This window comes from Botrytis cinerea, chromosome 15, assembly GCF_000143535.2.
Source record: "Botrytis cinerea B05.10 chromosome 15, complete sequence".
NCBI lineage: Eukaryota > Fungi > Ascomycota > Leotiomycetes > Helotiales > Sclerotiniaceae > Botrytis > Botrytis cinerea.
In genome coordinates, this window is record NC_037324.1 from 668,331 (window position 1) to 690,126 (window position 21,796).

General features: G+C 43.3%; 10 protein-coding genes across 13 annotated transcripts; 4 read left to right on the plus strand and 6 right to left on the minus strand.

The window, feature by feature from the left end:
* The first annotated feature begins 3,058 nt into the window (after positions 1-3,058).
* BCIN_15g01910 (hypothetical protein) lies at positions 3,059-4,368 on the plus strand. The gene has a single exon (XM_001549470.2). The coding sequence runs from the start codon at positions 3,481-3,483 to the stop codon at positions 4,135-4,137; it is 657 nt and encodes a 218-aa protein (XP_001549520.2). The 5' UTR covers positions 3,059-3,480; the 3' UTR covers positions 4,138-4,368.
* Positions 4,369-6,670: 2,302 nt separating this feature from the next.
* Positions 6,671-8,036, plus strand: BCIN_15g01920 (hypothetical protein). Its single transcript, XM_024697451.1, has 2 exons — positions 6,671-7,274; positions 7,381-8,036. Exons 1-2 carry the CDS (start codon positions 6,977-6,979, stop codon positions 7,908-7,910), a joined length of 828 nt encoding a protein of 275 aa, XP_024553266.1. The 5' UTR covers positions 6,671-6,976; the 3' UTR covers positions 7,911-8,036.
* A 3-nt stretch (positions 8,037-8,039) lies between these two features.
* Positions 8,040-10,368, minus strand: BCIN_15g01930 (hypothetical protein). Its single transcript, XM_024697452.1, has 3 exons — positions 9,672-10,368; positions 8,567-9,597; positions 8,040-8,517 (listed from the first exon to the last, which is right to left on the minus strand). Exons 1-3 carry the CDS (start codon positions 10,164-10,166, stop codon positions 8,157-8,159), a joined length of 1,887 nt encoding a protein of 628 aa, XP_024553267.1. The 5' UTR covers positions 10,167-10,368; the 3' UTR covers positions 8,040-8,156.
* A 133-nt stretch (positions 10,369-10,501) lies between these two features.
* BCIN_15g01940 (hypothetical protein) lies at positions 10,502-11,771 on the plus strand. Its single transcript, XM_001549474.2, has one exon. It carries the CDS (start codon positions 10,948-10,950, stop codon positions 11,419-11,421), a length of 474 nt encoding a protein of 157 aa, XP_001549524.1. The 5' UTR covers positions 10,502-10,947; the 3' UTR covers positions 11,422-11,771.
* Positions 11,647-13,082, minus strand: BCIN_15g01950 (hypothetical protein). 2 transcript variants are annotated; one of them, XM_001549475.2, is made up of 5 exons: positions 12,572-13,082; positions 12,383-12,514; positions 12,190-12,323; positions 12,018-12,117; positions 11,647-11,966 (listed from the first exon to the last, which is right to left on the minus strand). In XM_001549475.2, the coding sequence occupies exons 1-5, from the start codon at positions 12,822-12,824 to the stop codon at positions 11,722-11,724; spliced, it is 864 nt and encodes a 287-aa protein (XP_001549525.2). In that variant the 5' UTR covers positions 12,825-13,082; the 3' UTR covers positions 11,647-11,721. The 2 variants fall into 2 exon arrangements, with proteins under 2 accessions (XP_001549525.2, XP_024553268.1); XM_024697453.1 differs by having other exon boundaries at positions 11,647-12,117.
* Positions 13,083-13,432: 350 nt separating this feature from the next.
* On the minus strand, positions 13,433-14,412 carry BCIN_15g01960 (hypothetical protein). The gene is made up of 2 exons (XM_001549476.2): positions 14,278-14,412; positions 13,433-14,221 (listed from the first exon to the last, which is right to left on the minus strand). Exons 1-2 carry the CDS (start codon positions 14,345-14,347, stop codon positions 13,653-13,655), a joined length of 639 nt encoding a protein of 212 aa, XP_001549526.1. The 5' UTR covers positions 14,348-14,412; the 3' UTR covers positions 13,433-13,652.
* Positions 14,413-14,561: 149 nt separating this feature from the next.
* BCIN_15g01970 (hypothetical protein) lies at positions 14,562-15,672 on the plus strand. Its single transcript, XM_001549477.2, has one exon. It carries the CDS (start codon positions 14,884-14,886, stop codon positions 15,496-15,498), a length of 615 nt encoding a protein of 204 aa, XP_001549527.2. The 5' UTR covers positions 14,562-14,883; the 3' UTR covers positions 15,499-15,672.
* Positions 15,673-15,789: 117 nt separating this feature from the next.
* On the minus strand, positions 15,790-17,048 carry BCIN_15g01980 (hypothetical protein). Its single transcript, XM_024697454.1, has one exon. The coding sequence runs from the start codon at positions 16,723-16,725 to the stop codon at positions 15,892-15,894; it is 834 nt and encodes a 277-aa protein (XP_024553269.1). The 5' UTR covers positions 16,726-17,048; the 3' UTR covers positions 15,790-15,891.
* Positions 17,049-17,512: 464 nt separating this feature from the next.
* On the minus strand, positions 17,513-18,648 carry BCIN_15g01990 (hypothetical protein). The gene is made up of 2 exons (XM_001549479.2): positions 18,091-18,648; positions 17,513-18,009 (listed from the first exon to the last, which is right to left on the minus strand). The coding sequence occupies exons 1-2, from the start codon at positions 18,525-18,527 to the stop codon at positions 17,754-17,756; spliced, it is 693 nt and encodes a 230-aa protein (XP_001549529.1). The 5' UTR covers positions 18,528-18,648; the 3' UTR covers positions 17,513-17,753.
* Positions 18,649-19,468: 820 nt separating this feature from the next.
* On the minus strand, positions 19,469-21,654 carry BCIN_15g02000 (hypothetical protein). 3 transcript variants are annotated; one of them, XM_024697456.1, is made up of 3 exons: positions 21,355-21,654; positions 20,970-21,130; positions 19,469-20,915 (listed from the first exon to the last, which is right to left on the minus strand). In XM_024697456.1, the coding sequence occupies exons 2-3, from the start codon at positions 21,048-21,050 to the stop codon at positions 19,779-19,781; spliced, it is 1,218 nt and encodes a 405-aa protein (XP_024553270.1). In that variant the 5' UTR covers positions 21,051-21,130; positions 21,355-21,654; the 3' UTR covers positions 19,469-19,778. The 3 variants fall into 3 exon arrangements, with proteins under 3 accessions (XP_024553270.1, XP_024553271.1, XP_001549530.1); XM_024697455.1 differs by having other exon boundaries at positions 21,196-21,654; XM_001549480.2 differs by having other exon boundaries at positions 20,970-21,654.
* Between the last annotated feature and the right edge of the window lie 142 nt (positions 21,655-21,796).

The following is a 21,796-nucleotide window of genomic DNA, read 5'->3' on the forward strand; positions in this document are numbered from 1 at the left end:
AGCAAGCAAGTAAACAAGAAGCAAGGGAGCCCCTCGACTCGACGCGACATTGAAGTGTAAATGAACGAATGAATTGATTATCCATCATAAATCAATCTATGATGCGATAACTACTACCGATAGTGATCTCTTTCGCAATTTTCCATTGTGCGTTATACGAAAACATAATATGGCGTGATGAAATTACACTACACTACACTACACTCACCAAAATCATCTCATCTCATCTATGTATGTATGTATGTAATCAGCTCTTCACCTAACTATCCAATTTTTCATTCCATACACTCACTCACTCACTCACTGTCCATACTCCAAACCCAATACGAGAATCCCACGCACCCCACTCGCCGCAAATGATCGTAAGAAATTGATGTCAATCCACCCCCAAACGATTGTCGATCACAATCCATCACGGTAAGCGAGAGCGAAGAAGATAAGAAGAAGAATAGGGATGGATGTGAAGCTGGCATGTATGTGCGTTCCCAGAAGATGATGATGAATAATACAAAAAAAAGACCCCGAGCAGCCCCGTTCCACGGAACGTACGGGAAATCCACCTACCCCTACCTACCCATCTGATCGAGGCTAAAAGAGCGTGAGATAATATATTCGCAGAAAGAAGGGTGGGTATGTAATTAGCGAGTGCATCGTTCAAAGCTTGACCCCTTCCTTTCCATCACCAGGGACGGGGGGGGGGGGGGGGGGGGGGGAGGATGGGAAAGAATGATTTCGGTTCCCGTTTCACCTTAGTACACTATTGATTACACATACAGACCGACCGACAGACAGACAGACAGCCCGAGTAACGAGAAGCAACGTACGGAGTGTGTTTTGGGGCAGGACAGCAAACGAAGTAAGACGGGGAAATTATCACCCCGAGTCCACATTCGACTCACCGAGTAGTCAACAGAGCCTCATGTATGTTGACACAGGACAGGACAGGACAGGACGTGAGAGAAACGAGAAAGGTGTAAACAAAACCCGCACATCTAAGCCCCGTTCGCTGCTTCAAAGAGTCACATATACGTATCGAGGGCCAATCAAAAATCACCATGATAGAACTTCGGTGCCAGATTCAACGACCGGTATATCCTGTGTATTTCCGTACCTACTACCTTTCTTATCTTTTTTTTCTTTTTTTCTTTTTTTCTTTTTCTCTTTTTCTCTTTTTCTCTGTTTCTCTTTTTCTCCTTCCGTCATCTCTCGTAATCATCATCGTCACATTTGGAAATTCCCCGCAAAATCCATTTTCCATGCTGCTTTGATTTGGATGCTTCCCATCCATCTGCCACAAGCATCTTGGGATCGAGTGCCTGAATTTCGTATGGCATCGGTCGTCAGCGATGCTTGGCGACTTACGAGTATGAGTACGTTTGCAAATATATTCACCATCACGTTCTCTAGGTATCAGCAATTGCACGCCGGAAAGATGCGACAATGGATTAACAACTTCCTATTTAGACATGAGAACCTTCGTGTCTTGCGTCAATACACGTCGACGGTAGATCCCTGGTCTCTAACGAATTGAGTTCCGTAGTGTGCGAATAAGCTGGTAAGCTTCAACCCTGCCATCGGAATCAACAAAAAGGTTTATCAGGTGTCCCAATTCTGATGTGCGGATCGTGCATTGTGCAGTCTGGCTCGAATTTCCCAAGCGGCCGAGACGGCGACGGGTGATGACTCCCATTCGACCACGTCTCCGCAACTTTAAAGTTTGAAAGCTTGATCTTCATCAAATCGGGAGGGCCCCTCTGCAAGGATGAGTCAATGCTGGTCCACAAAATGCGATAGCTTGGGAAGTTTTAATGGAGATGAAAATTTGGTCATCCAGTTTCCATGCCGCAGGGCTGCAGAATTGTGTCTCCGTCATAATAATGGGCTGCACGGCATAGGTCTGCCATCAAGATTTTCCCCTCTGCCCTGAGCCCTTCCATGTCATTGTGAAGCCCTTGCGAAGCCCTTCCATGTCAATGTGAAGCCCTCATACGCCCTCATACGCCCTCGTAAAGCCCATACATAGCATGTGCTCTCGTGCATCGAGAAAAAGTACCTCGATATACATTTTCCAGCCCTATAAGGAAAAGATTCAAATGGAACAGCGCTTCATTTTCTTGGTGACGCGAATCTCGTCAAAGTTCCTCAAAATTCCGTATATTGATATAGACCACCTGCACGACGTCCCAGTTGTGAAGTAACAGCTCATGTTTCGTGCTATCTCCATCCGAAAACTTCTGTTGGTCGAGAAGAGGCTGTGTTAATTAATTGAGCCATGGTGCACCGCATCTCGTAGCACCGACCAATCGTCTAATGAAAGCTTCGACAGTCCAGTGCATCGTTACGATCCGTTCTTCCACACCCGCTGTAAATTCCTCGCAAGGCTTTCCTGTCTTCGCACCATGCCTTGATCATTTTTGTCAACCTTCTCCCGCTCGTTCGTGTGTGCTGGACATGATGTACATGTGTCTCAGAAGAACGGATATTTCGAAGTACGCTGTGTCGATGACAATTCATGCGATCCAGTAATTCGGAATTGGGTTGCTTGGACCGTGTGCAAGCCCATGAGCCGCGGGATTAAAGGCCCGTTTGTAAATGATCTTCACAGCATTGACTTACTGGTAGTAAGGAGATGTTCTCTCTCATCTTGTCATCCACCAGTGATCTTTGCGTGATGACAATTCAGTCCTCCATGAATGGAAGATGATTAAACGAATTGCGGATTCTATTTCTCTTGATGATTCAGTTGTTCAATCAACTACTAGTTAGGTATCCTTTCTCAACTCGACTTCCCATTTCGAGAAGAAAGTCTCTCTCTCACGTTACAACCTCTGAAGGACAGAAAGTGTGATCACGTGGCTACGCAGCATTGACCAAGGAGTTCTGCACGATTCCGCTCGTCTTGAAACATGAAACATTCAGATATCAGACTCTTGCATTGATGTCCAAAGTATTGGCTGTAATCGTCTCCGCCACCTGAACGTACGTGGGATCTCCTTGAGCCTCATCCACTTAAATGTCTCTGTAATTTGCCTTTGCAAACAGAATATCAGTCAAGTATGACCGTGTTTGTTTCTTCATCCGAAGTATGGGATCGAGGGAATCATACGTTCCTTTATTACCATGGAGTGATTCTCAAAGAGTTCTTTGTGAATTGGCTGTTTTTGTGACTGCAAATCAGTTTTTCTTTCTTTTCTCTTACTCAAGGCTCTTTTGGCAGTCATTTCATTGTCTCTTTCAGTATTACAAAACGGTTCAACAATCACTTTCTCGGTTTCTCTCTTCCTTTGTTTGTTCAACCACAAACAATCTTATTGTTCATACCGATTGATAATAAATTCGAGAATAATCCTCCTTCCTAGACCTACATAAACTATTGCATCATCGCAACTTTAATCGATTTCTCTTCTTCAATCCATACACCAACTCAAACTCAGCCCCCTTTACCTCAAATCAGATTACCTCGACAAATCATCATTCATTATGTTGTTCAAGGCAATCCAACTCACACTCTTCTCAGCCTTCGCCGTTGCGTCGCCGATTGCTTCGAACAGCCTCATACTTGGACGTGCCACTGGAGCCGAAACCATAGTTGGCGGAATCTCCAGCGCCTTAACCGACTGCAGTACCGCACCTTTTCCAGCTGAGTGCGCAACTCTTGCTCAGGCAGCCAAGGGTATTGCTATAGCTTGCGGCAGCGGAGAGTTTACCGCTGGGGAAATAGGTGCTATGATCGCCCTCATGTCGTTTGAAAGCGTGAATTTCCAATACAACATTAACCATACCCCCGGTCGACCAGGCCAGGGAACAAAAAATATGCAAATGGCGAAATACAATCTCCAGTACGCGCAATCTATTCCCGCCCTCAAAGAGCCTCTCGCAAAGATCACCACAGCTACCACTGTTGATGGCTTGTCGGACGACAAGTTGAACGATATTCGAGCTTTAGTTCTCGTTGACGAATACACGTGGGGAAGCACGCCATGGTTTTTGAAGACTTTCTGTGATGATGCTCGAAAATCTCTCAGAACAGGCACCGTACAAGGATGGCAAGCATATATGACGTGCGTTGGAGTAGATCCTACTGATCCTGCGCGATTGGCCTACTGGACCAAAGCCAAGGCCTCGATGGGATTTTAAGAGGACAGCTTTTCCGCAGCGCGGAGATGCGAGACGATTTTCACATTCTTCTTCTTCTTCTTCTTCTTCTTTGTACATAATACATTTCTTTTTTCTACATGATACCATTTTTTTCACTTGTGGGTTTCTGGCAGACTCACATAATTAGCTAGATATTACATGAATAGGCAAATATCACGCGTGATCTTACATGCAATTCTTTACTTTTATGTGCTTGTCTTTATTCCTACACTTTATGTGTTTTTCGATGTGGAATGTTTCCAATCGTGTCACTCATATCCAAACTTCTTGAATTTAAATTAAACATTCATGTTCTTTATATTACACCTCTTCTTCGCCACTGACTAAGTTATATATCATTACAAATCCTATTCACCGGACTTGGCTTATCTATGAAAACCTTCCTCTCTCTTTCTCTCTCTCTCTCTCTCTCTCGCTCTCGCTCTCGCTCAATCTATCGATTCATTAAGTACAAAGAATCTCTCAAGCTTTAACCCCATAACCTATATCTTCCTCCTTCTCTCTCTCATCTCCATCCACAAAATCTGACCTCATACCTTCCTCCTCACCTCACCCTCCGCATCGCCCCTCTCACCTTTGTATCCATATCCATATTCATATGCATATCCATACATCCACAACAGACCATCCAAACAACCAACCATCTCCCATGACTAACTCACTCCACGCCTCTCACTCTTCACCCCAACCTCCCAAATCCTGAATCACATATATAAACATTTAAATACATCAATATATCAACACATCAACATCCCATCCTACTCTATTCTATTCTATTCTATTCTATTCTATTCTTAATACCCAAAACCTCATCTCGTTCCAGGGATCCGGGAGGTTCAGATTATATATATCACCTGATATGTTGTTTTTGATATCTTTCTTTCTATTTCTGTTTTATATGCATTGTGATATAGGGGGTTTTATTGATTTGGTTTTGTTCAGTTGTTTGTTTACTTTCTTTATATATATATACTATATGGTTCCCAACTTCGAACTCCCAGCTCAAAACTTCGAATTCCCAACTCCCAATTCCCAATTCCCAATTCGCAATCCTTACAAACTTCTCCTCCAATCCGGTCGATCGGCTGGTTAATGTTCCTTCAATATCTTTTTTAATTAAGAATGGTGGCGTGATGATGGAAATATGTATATACAATTTATTTACAGTTGCGTAATTGTACATTTATCATCTATTCGCTTTTCCTTTTTCTTTCGATTCCTAAATCATATATTTATACACAATTTGTTCTTCTTACAATTCTCATTCTACTATAATATCATTCTCTTCAAAATTCAAAATTCAAACTCTAGAAAAATAGATATCTAATACAAATGATTGAATGACTTGATATTTCTCCACACTACGTGATATTAATAACTATCCTATCATCTGACTATTCTTTATATCTCGACGTGAAATAACATTATATATATACACAGAGAATTTTTATTTACCTACTTGCTTATTACCTGAATTGGAGCATGATTTAATTGCGGGGAAGAAGTGTTCGGATTTCTTCTTGGTTGTATGGTGATGGTAATAGTGATACCAAATATCTTGAAATCGTTAGGGATTAGAAGGAACAGAAAGGGAGAAGGGAGAGGAAGCATGAGAGAGAAAGAAAGAAAGATAGCCAAGCTGAAGCTAAAGCTGAATATAGACAAAAAGGTAGAGAAAAAGTAAGAAAAGTGAGAGTAGCCAGAAAGAGAGAATAACACTTCACCAAGGTAACATTTCAACCCCTTCGATTCCACCCCCTAGAATCATTACATTAGGAAATCGTGATAAATTTCGCTCCAGTAAATAAATTCTCGTTTATATAGCATGCCTTCTACATCGACATCGACATCTGTTTCATCCCTGGTCAATACATGTCTCATCTCCAATCTGTCCTTCGGAACTCTAGTTTCTCAAGCCCGTACATTTGATATACCTGAATACCATCCCTCATCTACTTCTCGGTATAATCATCCTAGTGTCTCTAGCGAGAAAATCCTGGTTTCAGTCACGGGGTAGACTCCTCCTCCTCCAAGATTCGGGTTTCTAGCACACACACACACACACATATATATATACGTGGTTTCTTTAATTTTTAAAGATCCGTCGTATGCATCCTGAAGTCTGAAAGTCGAGTGATGAAATAAATTTCGCCTATCCTATCACGGTATAATTGCGAATGCGCAATCTTCATCCGATTCGATGTTTTCAGGAGAAGCGGTAAAAGATGATTGATACCTGTACATGTCAAAAGCAATGTCGAAATCAAACCCTAAATTTCTTTATTCTCCGACCCTAACATAATGACGCGATATTTTTCAATCCATCTATCCATCTATCAAAAAAGAAGGGATTGACTAAAATTTACGTCAACAAATCTGACACCCCCCCCCAGGGGCTGAGTCTGAACAGCGGTATATGTACACACAACCACACCAAGTGGATTCGACATCTCGGTAGATTAGTTTTCAAGCTGACAGACATGACATGCGGGCGGCTAATTCAAAAATCACTGGTCCATATTATTCCACAAGCAAGCCGAGATTCTAGCAGCTGGCTGGTGGTTGCAAATATCGTACTCCACTATTATAATACACGACGGTACATTTTCATACAGGCAGAACTTATATGGTATATAGCTAGAAGTAGCTCTAGATCTATAATTTCTATATTGATTATTTTTGAACCCTACGAAGAGTACATACATACATACATACAAACAAACAAACATACATATTTCCCAGTACAATGAACCCCCAACCCAGCACCCCTACTCACGCAAACCCCCGCCCCCAACCGCAACTCCCCCGTCCCGAAAGCATGCTAGCACGTGACTTTCGCACCCACTGGAGCAGTTCCACCGACGACAACGAATTAAGTCTATTCAGCTACCGACGATTCCGCTCTAGCCATCTGATCAACCTCCGGTTTCTGGAAGCAGAGATATCGAAGATCGATCGCGAGATATATCAAGCGGGGTTGCAACTGGGGATTGATGCGGAGCGAAGAGATATTCTTGGGTTGAGATCGGCGACGAGAGATGCAAATGTGCCGTCTATCGAAGAGACGATTACGCAGGAGAAGATTTTGGAATTGAGACGATTACTGAAGGAATACGGTGAGTGTTATTTGGGGAGCATGATGATATGACATGGCATGACATGACATGACATGGCATGACAGTATGAATTTCCTGGGTGATTTTCCTAACATGGCGAATTTAGATGAAGCGATAATCAATTTCAACCGGATATCAAGTCTGCAAACCATCGCGCTTTCAGACTGCGGATGGCTCTCCACCGTGCGAGACGATATCACCATGGAAGAAATGTACATGACGCGGCTCATACGGGTGGATCTCGCACCTGCGGATTCCGATCCCATCCGACGAACACTGCACCGATGGCTGCGCCGATTCTGGTACGCGAAACGCGTCATGTCTTCGAATCCCGAGAGGGCTAAAGGAGGAACTCATCTGTCGCCTAGTTCTTCTCAGAGGTATCAGAATACTATTACGATTGCGGATGTGATGGCGCGGTTTTTGTTCGCTTGTGTGGCGGGTGCGTCGCTCGTTTTTCCTTTGGTTATTTTGTCGTATCAGGAGAGGCTGCATACGAGGCTGTTGACTATTTCGCTGTGTATTATCGTGTTTGCAATTATACTTTCTTTGACGGCGCCAGCGTCTAATCAGACTATTATGGGTACAGCGGCTGCTTATGCTGCTGTTCTGTCTGTTTACGTGTCTACTTCGTAGGTGTGTACAAGTGGGAGTGTTGACTTGGGAGTTTTGATCTAGGAATGTTCATCCTGGAGTAATTGGCAGTACGGAAATGGCAAACACTGTTGAATATTGTTACTTGAGCCCTTTGATGGTGTGTCAAACTCGGAGAAGCTCCATACAAAATCCTTTCGATATTTTCATTGATGGGTATTCTTCATTTTGTCTAAGATCTTGTTCTTGCGGAACTTAGCTATTCATCTTATCTATAGATCTAATTATTCAAAGGATCCCCGTTCTTTCTTTAAACTTCGAGGTCTCTGCTGTTGCCCCAATGTACAGTTCTGAAGGTCGGTTTCTAGCCAGTTCCCAGAATGCATCTAAGCTAGCACATTTGAAATATTCAACCAAAGGATACAATTCTGTCCACACCAATTGATCTATGATCTTGAAAGCACCATTATATCCCTCTATTAGATTGGAAGCAGGATCAAATTCTGCCGAGACAACATTCAGAAAGCCACGATTACTACTTTCTGGAATAGAACCAAACGATGAGAAAGATGCAGAGTCAACGACGAGAAAGGTTGTTGTGGAAAAATTAACTGGAACGCTTTGTGAAACTACCATGCTTTGAAAGTGTCTAGATGGTTGTTAGCTTTAGTCGGAAGTGTAAGAGAAAGCCATCATACTCTCTAGCATCTGCAAAATCGTCCTCGAATATACTTTCATCGGGTCCATCTATCCAATGCAAAGTCACTTTTTGTCTCACATTCTCAACTCCTACCATATCTTCCCATCCACTATCTAACCCCACTTCCAGTCTATCAAGAAAGCTTTTCCATTCCTCTTCATTTTGCCCCTTGCTCATTTTATAGATGACGTATCCAAATTTATCAATGCTACTCAATTCTCTTACCCAACCTTCCTCTTCTACCTTTGAAGGGGTCAAGATTTGTGGCTGTGCTGTTTGGTGCGCATCTGCCCTATCTAAGATGTCCCATATGGGCTGTAGAGCTTCCTGCTTTTTTCCAAATGGGAAATTCTTATCATTTGCGACTCTCGTCTCAGTCGCCTCTTTGGTTTTTCTTTGATAGTCTAACTGGAAGTCTTGTCTTCTTGCCGTTTGGAGACTCTCATATATCGCATTATTCTTTTTCCACGAGCTTTCATCCTCACTCAGTAGCCCAGTCACATTCCCTGGTTCATGTCTGTATACGAACCCGACAGTATGTGGTACAACATGGAACTCGGTTTCGATATAGAGATCGAGTATACTGTTTAGAACACGAAAGTGATGCTGAGGAATTGGAGTAACCTCAGCTTCATCAAAAGCAGGTCTCGACTGATTGAAGAATTCGGAACGAGTTGCGTTATAAAGAGGGAGTAAGTTTGTGAATATAAAGCTGCGGGATTGGAAAGCCATGTTTTCGAAGAGATATGATTGGATGTATTCTTGCCACAGAGCCGGCAGATTGTAAACTGGTTTAGATCTTCCATTCGAAACTTCCACCGCGTCTAATACATCTTGAAGAATGTCAAATTCGAACCAAATATGGTTATAAATATCTCGCAATCGGCCTTGTACACGAGGAGTATGAAGATAGTCAAAAACATCTACTATGAGCTGTATTTGAGAGAGAGCTACTTCGACGTTATCTAATTTAGAGAGGCCCATGGACTTCCAACGGGCAGGAGGAATTGGTGACATGCCATGCCAAATCTAGAGAGAATCAGCCCACTGTGGTTGTGCAAAATGTTCAGGTAGATAAACTATATTGAGACGGAGGTGACTACTCTTTTCTTCATCATATCCAAATTTCGTTCAATGCTCAGTGAATCTAGTGCAGCACGCAAAATGTCACTCATCCCAGATGCTGCCATTGCGATTCTAGCCAACGGCGACGCAGCGGGAAAAAATACAAATGCACTCTCCGAGCTAAGTTGGGATTTGAAAGGCTCCGGCGCCCATTCAGCGTAATCAGTCGACAAATTTTTCACTACCTCCTCGGGCATAAGAGGTAGTTCTGTTTTTCGGTTTCCAGGCATGATACCAGACTTGGCAGCGGCGAGGAAATCCGTAATCGTGTGAATCTCAAAAGGCGAGATAACTGCAACATGGCCCGGTGGAGTTGGAGTTAAGGAAGGAAGAGCTAGATACATAGATAAAACGATAGCGAGGATCATTGTCAGGAAGACCTTAGAACAACATCCGCATCTAATCCATCCTTTCCTTGTTCTTACTGGAGGTGCTTCGGCTGCGAGCAGAGGCTCCAGAGGTGTGGGAGGCATGCTGTGAGCTGGAGTTTTGCGCAGAAGAGTTTATTGAGTGCAGTCTTCTCAAATTTCAGAATGAAGTTTCCTGGCATGATGTTTATGTGACAAGTAGCATCTACATGACACGTGACCAAATTTCTGCCATCACATCGAAACCTGCAAGCATGTTTCGTTTGACATGCAGCTTGCAAATAGCACGGTTCCTTGAGAAAGCTTCTAATATGGTGACGATAGACAACACCATGTCTGAACTCCGCCCCGCAACTTGAGGCCAGCCAGAGAATTATGACATGTCTCACCGCTGTTACACGACCCAGCCTCGAGCAAGTCCTCTCTTTACAAGACACTCTGATAATCCAATTATTTCTGTTCAACTTCCATCTAAAAACATGTCTTTGAATATCTACCCAGGCAATGACTCGAATGAATAAACCCCGAAATTCTATTTCATACTTTTGAACCGAGTTGTTTTATTCGTCATTGGTTGTTTGTGTTGAGGTGGCCGAATTCGGCCTGTTTTTTCTCCTCCGAATAGCGAGCTGAGCTGAAACCTCAAGCTCTACCAATGCAGGACTGCGTTTGCTGGCCCGGGAGCTGTCGATCTTCTAGACAAAACCTTAAGTTTAGTGGAAGTTAAATATCACTTCATCTCTTGCTCTCCACGTCATCCAGACACGTCGAATTGATCGTAAAGATTTATACAATCATCAAATATCAATCACTTCCTCCAGTTCTTCAAACAAACTCTCATCTACATACTAAGCACCATCAAATCAGCAGCTTCAAATAACCCAACATGCGCGGTCGTGTCCTCCTCACCCTCTCTGCTTTCGGCCAAGGCGTTACACCCTTCATCGCAGATTGGAACCACACCCACATTTACAACCCCCGTTGGCCTCCCCATGCCAAATTCCACAATGGACAAACCATGTCTTTGGGCGCACTACTTGGTCTCGTTACCTTATACTATACCTGGCGCTTCCCAAGTATCTCAACTCCGAAGCCCAAATCGAAGGTAGAGAAGAAGCAAACTCCAGAATCAACAGAGTCGGTTTGGGTGCGAAAAATGACTCGGGATAGTATGATCACAGCTGCGATTGCGGGGAGTTTGTATTGGATCGCGGGGTTGTCTGCGATATTATACCCGGGAAGTAAGGCGATGGATCCAGAATTTGGGGATGCGGCTCCGCAGATGATCATCTTTCCATTTTTTATGGGGATGGCAATTTTAGGAGCCTGGTTTGAAGTCAAGGATCTGGACAAGGCGTAAGGGTACATAGGTTATGCTACGGAGGAGGGATCAAAGGACGAAAGAGAAGGAGACCCCTAAAGCGGAGGAGAATGAGGCCAACATCTTTGGAGTAGGAGTTAAAGGTTCTAAGCTGGTTTGGATATCGGAATGGATGGAGCAATGGTAACCTTAAGTGGGTTAGGATTCTGGGCAGGGGGGAAGATCAAGATGAACTATTTTCATGACATGTTAGCTACGAGGGAATGCACTATGGAAACGATGCAATGATTTAATGTACGTCTAATGGAGTTAATTTTCTTCGGGGTATGGGTTCCAAAATCATGGAATTGCTGGTAAAATAACTTCTCCCTCTTTTGGCTGCACATCCAACTGGCCGTCTTCACGCCATGGTGCTTGATGTTTCTCTGCAAATTGCCTTATATCATCAAAATTCTTGCATTTGTGATCACGGTTGAAGTCCGGATATAAGTGAACACGATCTCCAGACTTTGCCCACAAAAAGGGATGTGCTCCTGTATCGGCTGAACACATTAGGCTTTGGCGGACGGTGTCTAGACAGTGGTCTATTATGGTTGTCAGCAATTGTTTCCACCGACTAGTGCTAATGTACATACTTATATGTGCCTTCAAGATATACTCTTCATTCTTGAATGGCCCTTCTCCGAGATTGTGGTAGTACTCAGAGTTGTAATAGAGTCCTTGTCGGAGAAGATTCTATGTATCATTAGCCTCCGTTTATGATCTCTCACTTTGCAAGCAAGTGCTATCTAGAATTGGAAGTCTTACCAGACAATGCAATTGATGCATTACCTCAACTATAGCAGGATAACCAGGACCTCCATCTTTCTCATCTACTCGGAAATGATCAAGTGATATTCCTGCTTTGGAAGCATCTTCTGGTGGGATGATTATTGCTTTATCTATTGTTTTGTGTCAGCATCGAAATTTATTTTGCTTGAGATAGAAACTGGCAACATACATTTCGTTCCAAGGTTGTGCCATGCTTCATCAACTTCCGGACTCGGTTCTTCTCTGTATATAGTGTTGGTAAACAGCGAACCATTGAATCGAACAGTTTCGTATTCAATGTCAATATTATCGAGTATGGGGCCTGTGAGAGTCAGTTCACGTGTTATGCTTTTCAGAAGACAAAGTTTTGGTAACTGACTCCAAGTTTGACTTGTATGCTTAGCACACACGTTGTCTAGATTTCTGAGAGGTTGATGTGTGGTGAGATATGTTGCGGTGTTTGTAAGCAGCGTAACGACAACCATACATGATATCCAGAAACAAGTCTGCTTTTTTGAGCATTTCGTGATTCTAGGATTATCTAGGGGTGAAATATGAGATTTCTCAGTCCCTGTGTATTCGTTTTCCAGATCAGCGAGAAATGGTACACTTGACTCATCTGAATTTCCCATGCTTTCTCTTAATTGAACTCAAATATTGAGGCGTGAGTTTGAATGTAGGTAGTACCGCTTCTCTGTCTTGTTAAACTGGAAATTTTGTTGAAGATTTCGCAAGCAGCCATCTGAAGCACCGAATGCCGAAAGTCCCTCGCCAAACCCCCACCCCTCGGCCCCCTCAAAGATTCCAAGAAAGATCCGAAGATCACTATCTACCTTCCAGTTCCAGCATTACGAGCCTGCAGTTCGCAATCGGTTTCCGAACGATCCATCGTAAGCACTTAAATGATCTGATCTTCACGTACTTTCAGAATGCCGCTCGGTCTTGATAAGAACACGAAAGATCGACCTAATCATATTCTGTATCGATGGGCTCCGAATGAAGAAAGATACGTTGATTTACACGTACAAGCGTTCTGTGGCTTTGGATCGTGCATGCATATTGTGGGTTGAAGGATCGCCAAGACTGATACCTCCTTCCCCTTTTGGTCAAGACAGAAGCGAGCCCCGCATGACACCTCAACTCGTGGCATTTGCGGATATAATGCGGGTCTAATATTGATACTAACGACTCCACGAGTATCTTCAAGGTTTACGATAAGTAACTACATACGAAATACAAGTTCTATATCTCATCATTAAAGATTCTACAGTGTGACAAATCATTGGTTTAGTGACAGTGTTACAAGTTAATGTGGCAATAGACAAGTGTGCATGAAGGCTATTCAGTTACATTAAATTCTTCATTTGGACATAATTTCATCAAAGACCATCCTCAAAGCCCCGCCTTCCGTGGCAAAAAAAAACACACCCCTGGCTTCTTTCCTCAGAGCAAAGACTTTTCTATTGTACAACATAAAAAAAGTTGGTCGCTTCTTCTGCTGGCTCAGCATCCCTCTTTTGTACCGCATAGAAAATGTTGGAAGCTTCTTCTGGCACGGCATCCTTCTTCTGGACAGCATAGAAATAGTTGGTAGCTTCTTCTGCTGGCTCAGCATCCCGCTTTTGTACCGCATAGAACCAATTTGTTGCTGCTTCTTCTGGCACGGCATCCTTCTTCTGAACAGCATAAAAGATATTGGAAGCTTCTTCTGGCACGGCATCCTTCTTTTGAACAGCATAGAAAATGTTGGCAGCCTCTTCTGGCTCGGCATCTCGTTTCTGGACAGCATAAAAGATATTGGAAGCTTCTTCTGGCAAGGCATCCTTCTTCTGGACAGCATAGAAATAGTTGGTAGCTTCTTCTGCTGGCTCGGCATCTCGTTTCTGGACAGCATAGAAGATATTGGACGCTTCTTCTGGCACAGCATCCTTCTTCTGAACAGCATAGAAGTAGTTGGTAGCCTCTTCAGCTGGCTGAGCATCCCGCTTTGCCTCTACAGTGTATCCAGCATCGTGTGCCTCTCTTTCTTCTGTCATTGATGTTAGAATGAGTTATTCATCCATAGATTTAAAGTGAGCTACATACCAACTGGAGTAGGGAGAGCAATTGCTACACCGAGCAAGCTCAAAGCTGTTAATGCATATGTGACCTTCATGATGACGGTGGGTTATGGAGTTGTTTGAGTGAAAGACGAAGTGGGAGTGGTGTTTATAGAAGGCCTGAGTTCCTATATTCCAGGAGCAATTGGAAACTATATATAACATGATCTTGACCACAATATTACCTAAGGATATCTGGAGTACTTTTGACCTCCTTCCTAATCCGTTGAAGTGGGATATCTTCAAGGGTGCGGTTGCAGGTGCATATTCGAAGGATTCGCTTCCCAGATATAGTTTATCAACTTAACGCTTCTGCAGCATGCATGGGAAAGGTTTCTGCACAAATAATTATCAGCGACTATATCCCCACGAACTCCCCAATGAAATTTGAGAGTCTGACACTGGCTGCATTATTTTGATATTTTTGTTGGTCATTGCTATCTTTGCCTAGTAATTGACGTCAGGCTACCAAGACCATCTCGGAACAGTCGGTTTGATCGCATTCTGCTGTTCACACAACTTTGTCTCATCAATTTTTCCTGCCCCAAACACCTCTAACAAAATACATCCTGCGAAGGAGCAAACAACTACTATGGACTCTAAACGTGTGCGATATGATCAGCTCCCACTTGAAGAAAATTCCAGTCCGCCGGAGACAAGAAAGACCACCTCAATTACGAGAAGACTCATTCAAGGTTTTCTGTGTGTAGCTGTCCTAGCATCAATCATCATTGGTAGCATCTGGGCATGGTCTCACAAACACCCCAATCTACCTCAATACATCGACTGCGGCTCCTCGACCGAAGAAGCTATCTCCAAAAACTGTGTTATGGAACCCATGATATACGGTTGGATACCACGTGAATGTTACTTCGCCGATCTCAGTGCACAGTATTCCCCATTCGAAGACAGAGAGTGGTACACAGACGACACCTATACAGTGCGAATACCCCCCGCAGACTTATGGGCGGGAAAGAACAAACACGCTTTTACGCACATGTATCACTCGACGCATTGTTTTTTCCTCTGGAGGAAATTGGCATTGGGGATTGCGAGGAGAGCGGATTATTTGGATGACAAAAGTTTGGATTTGGAGCATTCGGATCACTGTTCCGAGGTTTTGGATCACTATGGAGGGGAAACGAGTAATTCGACGAATGATGTTTATTTGGGATTTCATAGGTGTGAGAGGTTGGCTTGGGTGTAGAAATGATGTAGTGAAAGAAAGATTTTGAAAGAGAAGAAACTATGCCTTGCAATTTTGTTGCGGGATGAAAGCTTGAGGTTGTCGATCGGATTTTTCACATCTGCATTGAAACCAGAGTCAATGAAAAATAGTCATTTGTTCTTTTGACAATAGAGTTTAGGTTCTGTAAAAACAGTGTGCTCATGATCAACTAGTGTTTTCTTTTCGTTTTGTTATTCATAGCAATTCATCACAAGCGATAGGAGAGAGCAAAATAACGAGAGACCGATACATCACGTGGCCTGGTATTTGTGTGCATAATCAGCTTTGAGATTATTCAGCTCTTGCACCCACCTAGCAATACATCTCTTTCCCAGAACCGATCAAGCAATACCATTAGGCGAGGCATCAACCTCATCTTTCGGATTCCTGAATGACTGGCGTTGCCATAGATGCAATCAACTCCTCCGGATCTGGGAAATATCCAGATCTAACCGACAATTCAAAGTCCTCTCTATCTTCCAATTGACTCCAAGCCTCCAAAAAGTCCTCAGGAACATATTTGCGGATCAACTCCGCCATATTCTCAGCTCCAGCACAACGAACATATTTACGAAAATCCAACGTTCCAGACCACAAATCCATTCCGAGGGGGTAATACCCCGCGAATTCCCAATCGATCAAAGCTTTGGGTTCAAGCGTTTCCGTGTCTATAAGAAGATTATGGGCTGCTAAGTCTCCGTGCTGGAATACATACTCGGGAGTTTGGAGTGGGAGAGTTTTCCACGGTCCTTTTCTTCCTGTCCACAGTTCTTGAGTATCGATGGATACCCAAGCAGGAGGCATGACGAAGCCGTCAATCCCTCTTGTCTGGGATTTCATAGTGGAAAGCTGTGGAAATACAGTATTCTCGACGAAATTGATTGCGTTAGAATATGCTTTCTGTACACAAGTATCGCATGAAGCTTCTTCTGTATGTTTTCCGCCCGTCATTACTCGGCAGCCTAATGTAGTCAATTTATTCAAATTGACGCCATTGATGAGCTCCGTCACAAGATACCGTGTACCGTCTGGATTCACACCATAATTGAGAAGTTTTGGAACTGGAATTGTTGTTTTCTGTGAAACCAGTTTCAAAGCGTTGACCTCGTTAGTGATGCGGTCGTGATTGAACAATCTCTTAATCTCAACTGGACCTTTGTCTGGGTCCATATAGACCCACGGAAGCCGTGATGTTTTCCTAAACATTGTGGGCGTGAATTCATAACAAACATGCCAGGTTTCTAGCCGGCGATTGACCTCTGCATTGTTGAAAACTGGGAGCTTTGGGGTCTGTGATTGTTCGTGGATATGGGGTGTCGAATTCATGCCATTAGTTGGAATTTCCATTCTTGTTAATGTGAGGTGAATTCAGTTTTCTGATCAGCAATGCTGATTTTTAGTAGATCAGAGTGTGTAAGCGTCGGAGATTATATATGAGGGGGGACTAGCTAGAAGAATGAAAATGTGCTTAGAAAAGGGTTCTGGTACGGTAGCGTGTTACTCACCACGAGCCGTATCAAACACTGTCCAGCAAATCTTGACAAATGATGTACTGTACAGGAGGAAACTGACAATTCGCAAGAGACATGCGATATACTTCATCATCCTCTATTATGTGTTTCCACAACCAAATATTTTGATCAAACTATTAGTACCAAGTAGCCGAAAGTCCCCTTAATCATGTTTCTGCTACTCGTCAATTCCACCAGTGTGTTTATAGCGACATTACGTTGGTTGCCTAGTCAAGAAAGTTTGGAAGGAATCCTATGAACATTTGTATGACAGGCCCAGATGGGCTAAACCTTTCGTAAAAATGTAAAACAATTACGTCAAGATAAATCTTGACATCATCCCAGAAGCCGAAAGCTTTTCGAAGAATAGAATCCTAAATCTAGTCAACATATACACTTTCATTGACAAACATGATAAATCGACAACCGCATACTATTTCTCTCGCCTATATTAACGATTTCAAGCCACATCACAGAGCGAATTCAAAACAACAGCAGAAATTCTTGTCATCAGAGTAAATCAAAACTGCAATCAATGCGTTTGTTTCATTCCTGTAATTTACTTCCAAAATTCCAAAAACAACCAGGTATTAGCGCCCCAAACACCTCATTCATAAATACATCAAGCCCAAGTATACAGTAATAAAAAGCAAGCTTTATATCAAACCCACATGCAAGAGTCTTCACCTCTTCCATTCTCATTTCCATCAAATCCCAAAACTTTTACATGGCCAAGAGACCAGCGACAGCCACCGCCCCCGCAAACGTAATCCATCCCACAGTCGTAACATCCGCTGCACTCGAGCCCGTAGCCGACGCCGATGCCGCAGCACCCGTCGCACTACTTGTTCCAGAACCCGATTGTGCTTTCAATGGAGCGAGCGTGCCTCCCACAATACCTTTTGGGTTTTTAGTCGCATCACTATCGAGTGCTTTGGCTGCGAGTGAGAATTTTGCTAGGGTTTTTGCGTTGTCGGTTCTGGGTTGTGTTAGCGAGAGGTATTGTACATTTGGTCTCTACACGAGGAAGAAATGATAGAGAATAGGAGAGAACACTTACGTATTAACATTAACAGCTCCTACCATTCCGCCCTCACAATGTCCAGGATATCCACAGTAGAACCAAATCGGTTTTGTATCATTTACAAGCACGCTGAAGACGGAGGCGTTGGCTTCGGTGCCAGTGGTAGTGATTGGACCAGAGAAGAAACCCGATCCCTTACATGGCGATGCAAATGCTGCTTGGGCGACCGAATGCGTTTTGGCATAGAAGTGGAACTCAAGAGTTGTGTTCACGTCGGCTTTGGTTTCGTTAGGAGAAAATGTAAGTTGCCCTCCAGCACCAACGAGAATAGTGTGGGTTGGGTCAGAAGGAGAAGTGGTTGTGGTGCTTGATGAAGTCACTCCGCTGGATGCAGAACTGGCATCTGCGGCTCCATACGCAGCGAAGGTGAAGGGAAGAGCTCCGAGGAGAAAAGTAATTTTGCTGAATTGCATAGTGAATTATTATTAACTATTCGTGATATGGAAACAAAAGATTATGTATTGATTGTATGATTGAAAAAAGATAATGGAAAAATAATCAACTTTTAGGTTTAAATTTGATAAAAAGTAGATCGAAATTGAAATGAGGAATGCAGTTTAAACAACGATAGCCATCGGTTTATATAGCAATCATACAACGCCTCTCTCTTTAGAATTTGCGAGACATATTTAGAAATACAGTTCGCCATCCCATCATAGTTTCATGATATCCCAAGATTAGCATTCAATTGACATCCGAAACTGACACGCCAACTTAGCCGCTCCATTTTGGTCCCGAAAGTACGACCCCAAGTTTCGGCTCTTTATCACCAATCGAATTCGGAGTATATTCAGCTTGCATATGCACCCCTGATAAAACAGAAAAAGCAACACCCCCAGCCCTAGGGTTGACACAACGTCATCTGATAAGCTCGGTTACTTTCATCCGACCCATTTATTCAATCATATCAGAAGTCTTACTGTAGCCTAGCCCTAAGTAATGTTTGAGCCCCTGCATGGAGATCTATTCTGATCCCCTGCACCAACTTCAAACGGAGATGGTTCAAGGTGGTTAATTTTAATGCGAGTCTGACAGGAGCAATCCATTGCCGAGAGAAATCCCTGACATCAAAATGCGGATGTGTATAGGTGGCGCGGATATTGAAACGTGATCTGAGAAAGGCGCAGCAAATTGTGCCATTTCAATGTCGATTTTGATTTTTGCAGTGCTACGCAGTATCTCTTTGCGATAAGGTGCTCTAGACGACGAGCTTCTGAGCGCAGGAGAAAAATTCGATAGGTTGTTAAATTCATGTGTTTCATTATAGGTATCGGTATGACTTCAAAAACTTCACCAGGCTTTTGCAATTATATGCCATGTCAAGATCGGTCTGATTTGTGTTGCCATCCCGTTTTGTGGTCGAAGGTTTTTGTAACCCGTGGAAATTTTGTTTCTCCATGCGTAAGTTGTTCAGCGGTTATACAGAAATTGACTTGGTGGTGTGAGAGAAATTTTCGATACTCCAAGATTACTCAACTTGTTTGTTAACGTATCAACTCCTCCATAAGACAGATTTGACTCCAGGGGTGAGATTGAATGTGAAGTATGGTTTAATAACCATTCAATAAGCACCAAACATGTGTAGCCATGTTTTATCAATCTTGCACCTTGATCATCTCAGGATCCTCAAGGTTTGATGTTTTCATCCCATGTTAAATGGGGGGTCATCGAAGCAGTATTTCGGCGATCCTATGTTTGTCTTGTGTCTGTAATATTTCCAGCGGAACATCCAGTACATGATTCCAGTCGGGGCCCAGCATGTTAGTGATGGCGCGAATATCACGATCTGCTAAACCCTCAAGCCACCAAAGTCCAGAAACGAGTTTGATAAAGGACATATAGTACGCACAGATAACCAGTGCCCTAGGCCGTTTGTTTTTTACTAAAGCTGTGAATTCGTTAGGCGTGAAAGATGGCCACGAGATTATACGAATGAACAAAGGTTCGCTAAGTTCGTCTTGACGAAGACTTGCATAAAGATTGCCTAAAGCATCCAAAGTTCCGCAATACACCTGCAAATTCTCATGATCTTGGTCAGAAGGATCCATATATAGCATGTGTAATAGAGCAGATGGGACCACCGGAGTAGCGAGTAAATCATTAATGTTCCGGACGAACAGTGGACCAACAGAAGTAGTGGTGTTTGGGCCTCCATCTGGGGTTTTCATCGAAACAATAATACGCAATCCGCTATATAAACCCATCCAGCTTGCTACCGTGAGCTCATCGTTATCACCCCGGTCTCCCGAGGCAAGCACTACAAGAAGTAATGCCATTACAAGAACTGCTTCGTAATTCTTTGAGTCCTTGGTAACGGTCGCTAATGCAGCGCGATAATCACGAAATGACTTTCCACGGTAAAGAGCTGTTTGCCGTTTATGTTCTTCGCTTTGTGGAAGCAGGTGCTGATTGTGGAGAGATGCCAGCCCCAACATTCCATTCAATAAAAATGGATTGTCAAAGGCAAGAGATGGCACAGTCACTTTCATTACATGGCATGCTGCGGGTCCAAGAGCCACGATTGGTCCTGTATATGTAGAATAATGATGCATCATACGTAGATCCGTCGCGGAAAGTATTCCCGTGGCTGTACGCACTGGCGCGAATGGTGCATTTCTGGGGTCCCAGGAGATTTCGACTGGTTGAAGAGGCCGATCAGGAGTACTAGATTTTACCAAAGAGGTAGTTTGGTTGTGTTCCGCTAGACTAGTAGTATCATTCACCTTGGCGACCTTTTGTACGTATTGACAAGAAAGCTTTCTGATTTCACAAAACGAGCACTTTGGTTTAGCTTCATCACACTTATTTGATAATCAGTGAGCATAAGCCGTAAATGGGGCAAGTATCGAATATACCTTGATCTTCTTTGTCTTGCATGTTTGACATCCGGCCCTCGACTTCTTATGAGCCCTTTTTGTTAAAAAAACAGCCGACATCTTGACTTTGTGTTCAAGTAGTTCTTCAAAACTTGAAATGCCAGGGAGTAGAGGCTTAGTTCGGGAATGCTGACATCGAACTAATGGATACTTGTTAGAGCATGACACAAGAAGGCCGAATCATAGTAATTAAGGTTGTATTCACTTGACAGCAGGTAGATAGAGTGGAATCTGCCGCAGTGACAGCAGCTTGGAGTAAAGTATAAAGTGATTTGTTGCGCAACAACAAGGGGAAACTGGGAGGCTAGTCGAATAGTGAAATGGTTGATATTAGGATGTTGACTGGGAAACTTTATTAGACTACCTAGACCTTTATCGACTTTCAGAGGAGGCAGGCACTGCACTTGTCGTTCTGTAGAAGTCCTCCTCTAGACACCACGTGAAAATGTGAAGCGCCGGGTCTTGATTGAAGAAAACAGTGAATCGAGACAAAATAAGACATACAACATAAAACATGAAAACATAGAAAGTCCTGGATGGATTTGGAAAAGTAGGGAAAAGGGAAAAGGGAAAAAAAGTGGAATCAAAGGCTTGGAAGTTTACCATCACGTTTTGGAGCCTTTTTTTGCTTTGGGGACCCTCGGGCCTTTAAAAGCTTGGATCCGGCACAGGATGGGGGTGAAGGTCGGTAATATGTAAGCTCCCGTCTTAGTCATGGAGCTACAGTACAGCCTTGCAAGAGGTGCTAGCCGATCCAGTCACGTGTTAACGCGCCTTGGTATCCACGCCGTCTGTTCTAGTACCTT

Excerpts from the sequence above, each read along its gene's own strand:
- BCIN_15g02000 (XM_024697456.1), bottom strand. The coding sequence starts at position 21,050 with ATGTCGGCTGTTTTTTTAACAAAAAGGGCTCATAAGAAGTCGAGGGCC. Across the intron at positions 20,916-20,969 it reads GCAAGACAAAGAAGATCAAG|TGTGATGAAGCTAAACCAAA; the intron begins GTATATTCGATA and ends TTATCAAATAAG.
- BCIN_15g01950 (XM_024697453.1), bottom strand. The coding sequence starts at position 12,824 with ATGGGAAATTCAGATGAGTCAAGTGTACCATTTCTCGCTGATCTGGAA. Across the intron at positions 12,515-12,571 it reads GCATACAAGTCAAACTTGGA|GCCCCATACTCGATAATATT; the intron begins GTCAGTTACCAA and ends TGACTCTCACAG. Across the intron at positions 12,118-12,189 it reads TGCATCAATTGCATTGTCTG|AATCTTCTCCGACAAGGACT; the intron begins GTAAGACTTCCA and ends AATGATACATAG.
- BCIN_15g01910 (XM_001549470.2), top strand. The coding sequence starts at position 3,481 with ATGTTGTTCAAGGCAATCCAACTCACACTCTTCTCAGCCTTCGCCGTT.
- BCIN_15g01940 (XM_001549474.2), top strand. The coding sequence starts at position 10,948 with ATGCGCGGTCGTGTCCTCCTCACCCTCTCTGCTTTCGGCCAAGGCGTT.
- BCIN_15g01920 (XM_024697451.1), top strand. The coding sequence starts at position 6,977 with ATGCTAGCACGTGACTTTCGCACCCACTGGAGCAGTTCCACCGACGAC. Across the intron at positions 7,275-7,380 it reads ACGATTACTGAAGGAATACG|ATGAAGCGATAATCAATTTC; the intron begins GTGAGTGTTATT and ends TGGCGAATTTAG.
- BCIN_15g01970 (XM_001549477.2), top strand. The coding sequence starts at position 14,884 with ATGGACTCTAAACGTGTGCGATATGATCAGCTCCCACTTGAAGAAAAT.
- BCIN_15g01980 (XM_024697454.1), bottom strand. The coding sequence starts at position 16,725 with ATGTTTAGGAAAACATCACGGCTTCCGTGGGTCTATATGGACCCAGAC.
- BCIN_15g01990 (XM_001549479.2), bottom strand. The coding sequence starts at position 18,527 with ATGCAATTCAGCAAAATTACTTTTCTCCTCGGAGCTCTTCCCTTCACC. Across the intron at positions 18,010-18,090 it reads GGAGCTGTTAATGTTAATAC|AACCGACAACGCAAAAACCC; the intron begins GTAAGTGTTCTC and ends AACACAACCCAG.
- BCIN_15g01930 (XM_024697452.1), bottom strand. The coding sequence starts at position 10,166 with ATGCCTCCCACACCTCTGGAGCCTCTGCTCGCAGCCGAAGCACCTCCA. Across the intron at positions 9,598-9,671 it reads TGGATATGATGAAGAAAAGA|ATTTGGCATGGCATGTCACC; the intron begins GTAGTCACCTCC and ends GATTCTCTCTAG. Across the intron at positions 8,518-8,566 it reads GATTTTGCAGATGCTAGAGA|ACACTTTCAAAGCATGGTAG; the intron begins GTATGATGGCTT and ends ACAACCATCTAG.
- BCIN_15g01960 (XM_001549476.2), bottom strand. The coding sequence starts at position 14,347 with ATGAAGGTCACATATGCATTAACAGCTTTGAGCTTGCTCGGTGTAGCA. Across the intron at positions 14,222-14,277 it reads TGCTCTCCCTACTCCAGTTG|AAGAAAGAGAGGCACACGAT; the intron begins GTATGTAGCTCA and ends CATCAATGACAG.